Source organism: Argiope bruennichi, chromosome 6 (assembly GCF_947563725.1).
Source record: "Argiope bruennichi chromosome 6, qqArgBrue1.1, whole genome shotgun sequence".
Classification (NCBI taxonomy): Eukaryota; Metazoa; Arthropoda; class Arachnida; order Araneae; family Araneidae; genus Argiope; species Argiope bruennichi.
The window spans coordinates 3,837,215-3,845,750 of record NC_079156.1 but is presented as its reverse complement, the minus strand read 5'-3'; the positions used below and the strand labels follow the sequence as shown (position 1 = coordinate 3,845,750).

Here is an 8,536-nt window from a genome sequence, read left to right as displayed (position 1 = left end):
ATTTCTGAAAATATGTATGTTGAGCATGATAAACAGCGAAACTGATTAATTTCTGCATTAAAAAAATGGCGGCTCATTTCTATGAAATTCTTTGATTCTCTTTTGTCCAAAATTTGATGGCTCATTTCTATGAAATTCTTTGATTCTCTTTTGTCCAAAATGTGATGGCTCATTTCTATCAATTTTCGGATAAAATGCGAGCAGTGTAAACTTGTCTTCTATCGGCCCGTATACCTATGAATGCGATAACTAAAAAAAATACAAAGAGCTAGATGGATGAAATTTAGTAAGTAGTTTTATCATCAGAATTGTAGATATGCATCAAATCTTTCTTACGTGTTTATTGACTATCTGTCTGTACATTTCTGTGAACACGGTAGCTCACGGTAGCTTTGGATTCAATAGTCGAAAGTCCAATCGAATAGTCCATTTTCTTCTGCATATTACGAAACAGCCATTTAGACAGTCCTTTTGCAGTTCGTAGACGGCAGTTTAACTTCTACACTTATTCTAATACTTTAATGTTTACGAAAGTGGAATTTTGTAATCAATTTTTTCATTCTCTGCCTAATGTACCAGAGACAGTTTTTTTTTTTTTTTTTTTTTTTTATATATTTCACATAGTCTATAAGGTTGAGTCCTAAAGCCATCGCCGGCCACAATACAACTTGTACTGTAGGAGGCACGTCCTATCATCGGTAGGAGGGTAGCTACTTCCCACACCTTTTCGTGTACCCAGCAAGTTGGCGAGAACCAGCAGCCATACTGGAAGCTTCTCATCCCCAAGTCCTCCCAATAGAATTAATAATTAAGTAACTAAAAAGAGAAAAGTAATTAAAACAAAAGAATCATCGCAGTGCATTAATGAAAACTGTTTTTATGAAGATTTTTTTAAACTTTAGTAAGCAATGTCTTCCTATCACTTATTCACTAACGCCCGCTGCTTTCAACTAAATAGAATTCATTTTTCATACATTGCTCGTATTTAAGTAAGTAAAAATATTAAGATTTATTAATGTATGATTTACTAAAATGTGATTTTTTAAATAGCTCTACAGAAGAAAAAAAAGTACAGAAGTAAATTTTTATGCAATCATTTTACTATGCATAATCGCTGGTCTTTTAAATGGCAGAAACTTTAAATTTATTATCGAACTACAGTTTTACTTACTGTTTTTTTTAGTGCCATTTAGGCTTAGTTATTAGTTTTCTTCAATGAGATCGAAAGAGAAAAGTTCGAAATTCAATTTCTTTAATATTCTTTGTACATGTGGAGCTCGGATGCATTAAATACGAAGTTAAATGTCAAACGTCAGCAACTTTCAAATTTCTCTAATTATATTTTACTTGATTTATGCCATGTTGTCAACATGGAATATCATACTCCATTTTCTGCCAATTCTTGGTATATTGAAATTTTTTACACACACATGTGTTCTCGATAGCAAAAAACTATTTTAATATTTTTCGAACTTAATAATTAATTTATTAATTAACTTATTTAAATTTTTGCCCTGTGTGTTTGGGGCCATCTGGAAATGAGTTTGAGAAAAAATAATTTAAATTCCTTAATATCTATAATTTTTTGCTTTAAATTAAATATTGACAGTAATAGTAATTTTAAATGAGTTGTGCAGAAGAAAATAGTTAAAACAAAAAATAATGTGTTTTCAGCACTATAATTATTTTATTTATTAAATGCCTTTTTTATGTCACGTAAGATCTTGTCGCGATGTAACATGTCAGAAATTATTTACAGGAAAAATTCTTAAAAGGGCTTCAGTTGCCTTTTAAATTTATAGTGGTAAAATATTTTTTTAATTTGCAGACATTATAATTGAAGAATGACAGAAAAACAAATTTACAGTTTTCTCTTTTAGTTAAATCATCCTCACTTTACGGGAAGAAAGCGCAAACGAGAAAAGTGGTCACTCAATATTAAATGCTTCTTTTATGTATAGAAAATGTATCAGTTCCCTTCTTTTAGAATAAAATAGATCATATATTACTAGATCTTAATTAGCCTCAGAAATATCAACTTTTTTACAATAGCTTATTAGTTTGTCTATTGAGAAAGCCATTATATATTCATAAAAAATCATTTTTTAAGTGACAAATTACTTTTTTTCTAATAGGATCTTTACAGAAAAGAAACTTCGATTTTCGAATTTCGCCTCGTGCGATGCTGTTTTTATTATTCAGTTCCTGTTTAATGTTTATCATTTCGCTTCTCTTCAACATCAGAACACTCTTTTTTTTAAAAATGCTAATTTTTAATTATATTTTTGAAATTATTTTATAAATATTCTAAAAATAATAGGCAAAACATGTGTTTTGGTTCAATTCTTTCCACAATTTTTTATTTAATTCTGTTCTAGAACAAAAAGATCCAAAATGCAACACATTTGTTGTGAATTTTTAAAAATGTTGTTCACTAAATTTTCTGTTATAAAGATGAAATATTTTTGTTCGTCGGCATGTAGAAATAAAATATTATTTTATGTTTTTACATTATAAATGAAATTATCTAAATGAAGTAATTTAATTTGAATGAAACTATTAATTTGAGGAAATTAAAATTTCACCGTAACAATTTTATTCGCTAACAACTTTCTCCATAACTCACTCCATCTCAGATGAAAAGTAAAATTAAATTTAACTTTATAATTAATTTTATTAATATTTCACTCCTCAGCGATGAATGTTTGAAAGCAACATTTTTTGCCTTTAGAAGGATTTTAAAAAAATTAACTAAAAAGTTTATTTATACATATTCGATCTGAAGCTAGATAATTTTAATAAGGAAATGTTAATTTTCAGTTTAGGGAGAAAATAATTTTTAAATAGATTTTCGATTTTTAGTTGCGTAGATTTATCTACGGATGGTAAAAGTTAAATCCGTTATATTGAATGCTGCTATGGAATGGAAAAGATTGTTGCAGTGAAATAATATATTTTGAATAAAATAACATCGCTCTTAATGCTTTTACTATATTTTTATTTATAGTATTCTTTCATTACATCACATTTCACAAGCAGATGAAAATCTAAATATTTCGATTGCACTGATATTTAAAAAAATTCTGATTCGTAAAAACTCTTACAATTGCCATGACTTGACTTTAAAGATTCGACTTCGAACAGTAGAGGACCCTCAAAGATACATAATTTAATTTGTCGGGATTAAACGCCTTAATGCTATTGGGGCGAGATTGCGTCAAAGGGGGTAACCTCATAGATGCTGTATATCCTTCCGGATAAGTTGTGCATCTTCCTCCACCCTCTTGTTATCTGAGCATGGTTCAGAATTATGAGGTTCCTAAACTGAATGCAATTGGTCTAAATGAAATATCTGTAAAGAACAACAAGTTCAACAACAAACTAATTCAGAGTTTAAGTTGCTGTATTTATATTCATTTGAAATTCATTCATATTTAATGTAATTTATTAAAAACTATAGTATTTATTATTATTATTTTAATATTTACTTAATCAAAAATTGCTAACTTCTGATGGTCAGTTTCTTAAAATTAATGCATAGCTTATATTTGCTTTACTTACTCTTTCCAACAATTTTTTTATTAAATTAATTTATAAATTTATTTTTAATCACTTCAAAAATCTCTTGAAACTTTCTCAAAAATGCATGAATTGAGAAAAAATTGTGCTTGAAGGTTTCATAACAATTTTTAAAATGCTTAAACAATTTGGGTTTTAAAATTTTCCTCCCAATATTTTTTGCTATCTCAAATTCGCTTTAATCAAATTTGTTTTAATTAAAATAATCAAATAAATCCTAAGATACGCAGTTTATTTCTTCATATTAGCCTTTAAAACATTTTAATATTTTTAGTTAAATCTAAGTATACCAATGATAAGATACTGATGGAAACAAATACTATTTAAACAAGTAAAAATATGATCAATGAATGCCTTCTATTTCAATAAAAGGTAATGAAATGTTTTCGCTTTGGTAAGCTGAATTTTTTTTTTTTTTCTCATTTGATAGAAAATATCTAGGAATGATGAAGGAACTCTGCCGATTGGAAAATCACCGAATTTAAGAAAATGTTCGAGAGAGTCGATTTCTTTCATCTTCAAAGAAGCGCCAAATAATCGCCAAATCTCACCCGTCACGCCAACGCGCACTCAACCCGTTACGTAGGTAGTCTAATTTAACTTTTTGAAAAGAAAATACGAAAAAGAATTTTGAAAGCTCGATTGTATCGCCTTAGGCAATTCAAACAGGCCTGACAAGTCCAGCGAATCGGCCTCGCTTCTGAGTCAAACTCAAAACTCAGCACTGACGGCTGGTTGTTTAGCAGAACTAGTTCGCAGTAGAAAGTTGTTCGGTTTCATTACTGAGTAAGTTCTTCGTCGGATGTGTTTTGGTGCGAAGCTCTGAAAAGAGTTTTTTTTTTCTTCTCAGCTGATGCCACTTACTGAAACTGTAATTTATTCATAATTAGTTAGATTCAAATATAGAATATCACTGCGATTAATCTTTTTTTTTTTTTTTTGGATAGAAACAGTAGAATTGGCTGCATCGTAAAATTGAAGAATTTAATTTTAAACATTCGAGTCTGTATCGATTCAAAAATATTTTAATCATGCCGTGGGCAATGGTTTATATTCATTTGTCTTGGTGACTGTTGGAATATCCAAAGTATTTATTTAAAGAAATCTCCGAAGAAATTAGGACCGTTAGAATATTTTTTCTTTCGAAATAATTGATATCCATTTGTGAAAATTTTTAATTGGAATTTAACCGTTAGTCAGTGAAAAAAGCTAACATTTTTTATTAAGTATTAGAGATAAACAGGACAAAGAGATTAAAAAAAAAAAAAAATTGAAAAAGACTCGAGTACCTACGACTTAAAACGAAGCATAGAAAATAAAACTTCTGGAGCCGGCAGTATCCTTAAGCAAAGGACTTGCGGCACACTTGTGAAAAAAAGCTTCTCTCTTCAGAAATTTTGAATAGAATGTTCCAAGCTCTAAGTGTGAATTTGAAATCTGGATCAAGGGATTTTTCGTCATTCTTTTAGAAAAAGGAATAACTGTTTTACACACAAAATGAAGCGAAGGATTTGGAAACAGCTCATAGTGATTTGCGTCTTGCTTGGATGTGCAGGTAAGAATTCTAACTATTTCAGTCATTTTTTTAAAACTTGCATTGTCTTCTTGCTTTATTGTTTTGAAAAATTTTCTTGTATTCGAAACCATTTTCATTAGGTTTGAATGCCATATTTCATCAATTTATGCTTACTAAACGGCTATTTTTCATTTTATATATATATAAAAAAAACTCGTTTTACATTTGAACTGTGATTCTGTAAACGAAGTTCTCCGAAATAACGCGAATGAGTGTTTCAGCAGACACGAATAACTTCAGCGTGTGTTGGACCTCTCCGTTCGTTGTTCATTGAGTGAGCCAGTCGATGTCGTCTCCTCGTGTCATTCCGATGATGCGTGCGATGAAAGTTTTATTTTCCCAATGAAATGAGCTTTAAAAGCTCGTAACTTCCAACAAATGCTGTTGGTTTTCTTTATATGAAGCAATTATGCATTGATTTTCAGTTCTCTAAAAGAGCAACGAACCTATCTTTAACTTAATTTCCGAGATTTCCTCCAGGCTTCACGTTTGCAATCAGGTTGAAGTAAGGTTCAAAAGTAGTTTAAATCAGGCGAATGCTCGACCCATCTGTTTATGGCAGATCAAAAATATGCACGTAAATAGTGAGAATCCCAGAAAATCTCTTTCGGTTGATCGGAACTGCTGCTTGTCGTTGCATTTATATTCTATGACTTACTCGCTTATTTTCTGTGCAAATGGCAGGTCTCACTTTTCAAGCAGCTGCGTTTTGAGGGAAATGTTTTAATTATAACAAATGAGCTACTTTTTCCAATTTATTGATTTTATTTAAAAATATAAATTTATCAAATGATTTTATTAGAATTATTTTGAAAATACTTTTTCTCGAAAAGGAGTCGATACAGTATTCAGTTTCAAAGATTTAGTTTATTCCAATGCAATTTTCAATAGGAAAAGTAATTCGATGCATGATTATTTACCTACAACAAGGACTTGTGTATATTAATTTTTCGAAGAAATAAACAATTCTTTTATGTTGATATTCCCCGAAAAATTAATTTGCATCTTCTTTCCGCTCTATAGATAATTTTAACAGTCAAAAATAAAAAAAAAAACACATAAAACGTCAAAACTATGTACAATCTTGAATGGTGCCTGAGAGGAGACATGATGCAAGTGCAAAGGACTTACAATGATGTTGGCCATCCAAAACATAAAATATAGTAAAAAGTCAGTTTGCTTAATTTACAACCCTCCAAACTTTAAGGCAAAATATCATGATGATCCATGTTTAACAATTTTTTAAGTTGAGATTTCTTGCTAATGCGTTTTTTTTCCTTCTAATTTTTGACCAATTGCTCTAAAGATTTTGTCATAATTTCATCACAACTTTCAGATGCTTCAAAAAAATTTACTAAATCCATTCATTGCTTTTTGAATTTGTTCTAAGAACAGTATGAAATTTATTTAGGAGTTAAAAACCTCAGAAGTAGCATACGCATTAAAATACATTTACCTTAGTGCATATTTTCACTCAGCATGTTTGACATCGTTGAAAATTTGTATCAAAACGAAATGACTCGAATGAAGTGGGCGAATGAAAAGGATTTCAGTTTAAAAAATACTGTCATAAATATTTTATATCAAATTCTGTCAAGATAAACATAAACTATTCTTAGGAAAAGTTTTAGTTTGTAATTAATAAACAGTAAAGCTCTTGGGTCATTTAAAAATATGATTGGTAAGTAATTTTTTTTAATTTAAAATTATTTGTAATTAATTTTGTCATTTGTTTAGTAATTTTTTTGTTGTGGGTAACTATCCTAATATAAACAAAAGATCAAGTATAACAGGATCATAAATTATTATAGTTATTCAAAAATAATAATCAGAAATAATTTGGCGTATATTTCAAATATTTAAAAACCTCCTCACCCAGACAGCTGCGCATACAAGACTAAAACTGAGAAGTGTTGTGTATGACCCTCGACTTTTTTCATAAATTAACGTTTATAATAAACTTACCTGTCTTAAATCTTTTTCGAGTAGAGAAATTCAAAAACAAAATGGTTCAAATCAGTTCAATCTTCGATTGCTAATTATCGTCCAAATTTTAATATTTTTTGAAGTCATTGCCCACATAATTTTCTTCCTCTGATCATTAATCAACGCCGAAATCTAGTACTTTTTTTATTTTCTGAAATCCTAAAATAAAATGGAGTGAGATATATCTTGTGATTTTGGAGTCAACACGTTTCTTTGGCTATTAGGTCAGTGACTACAATTTTCAGCAGTCCAATCCGATTTGAATTAATTCTCCATCTAGATTTCTGTTTCTTGATCAGAGAGAGTACAATCCACCCACAATCGAGCAACTATTCGCTCGAATTCCTGTTCCTTTGTTTATTTTTGAGTCACCCGTAAACTGCGTCTTGTAGGTCGGCAATCAGTGATGTCTCAACATTAGTGGGAAAGATGGAAATTTTCGCATGCCTCTCTTTACCTCGGTTAAAAATCGATTCCTTTACTTTCTCTGCTCATCAGTGGTTCCGAGTTTTTTCCATCTTTCACACTTCTGTTGAATCTAGATTTTTCTTTCAAACTCCAGTGTCTTTTGTGAAATAGTCGACAGTTTTTGTATAGATTAAACAAAAATAAATGAAATGCATTTTAATGTCTCATAAGAATTTTCTGAATAAAAATGCACCATTCATTAGAACGGATGAGCTTGTTGGTTATTACTCATTTGAATGATGGAATGGAAATGGATGCAGCCTTCCTTTTCAGCAACGAATTTTGAAACGATATTTTGCGTAACTTCATTTTCGAAGTTATAAATGTTTTATTATTAGACAAAGGCATACTTTTTGACTTCATTTCGAAGTTACTTTAGATATGTGGAATTTTCCATGGTAAATTTCAGTTTTATTTCATCACATATTTCACATGACAACTACGCATGATGGAGAATTCTAAATCCAAATACGAGTATACGAGATGATTAGGAACATAAATTTCCATTTTATAAATTATTTAAAGATCAATTGCTTACAAAATTAATGCTATAAATTTATAGATAGATTTCAGATTGAAATACCAAACATGTAAATTCCCACAATCAGCAGTGACTAAGAGACAGCGATCATTTAATTTCGTGACTTTTGCAATAGTCTTTAAATCGGCTGATGCATTTTACTTTCTCGTATTCGAAAAGAAAATACTGCAATCACGAATGAAACATCGAACTTGAGATTTCGACGAATCTCCAAGTTCGAAAAACACATTTTTTCGGCACTATGTCTGTATATCTATTTGTGACAAAGATAACTCAAAACATTCCGATCCAGACGAATAAATTCCTTCATACGGCCTTCGCATAAAATTGGTAGATTTCTGTCAAATTTTGAGAGAAATCCGTTTAGAGGAAGCCAGTCTGTCCGC

General features: G+C 30.0%; 1 protein-coding gene across 1 annotated transcript in view; it reads left to right on the top strand.

Annotated features, from left to right (window-relative positions):
* Positions 1-4,292: 4,292 nt before the first annotated feature.
* Positions 4,293-8,536, top strand: part of LOC129972444 (uncharacterized) — a 166,209-nt gene continuing 161,965 nt past the window's right edge. The window contains exon 1 of the mRNA XM_056086581.1: positions 4,293-5,134. Within this exon, the coding sequence (XP_055942556.1) occupies positions 5,077-5,134 (58 nt within the window). The 5' untranslated portion in view covers positions 4,293-5,076. The remainder of the gene's footprint in view (positions 5,135-8,536) is intronic.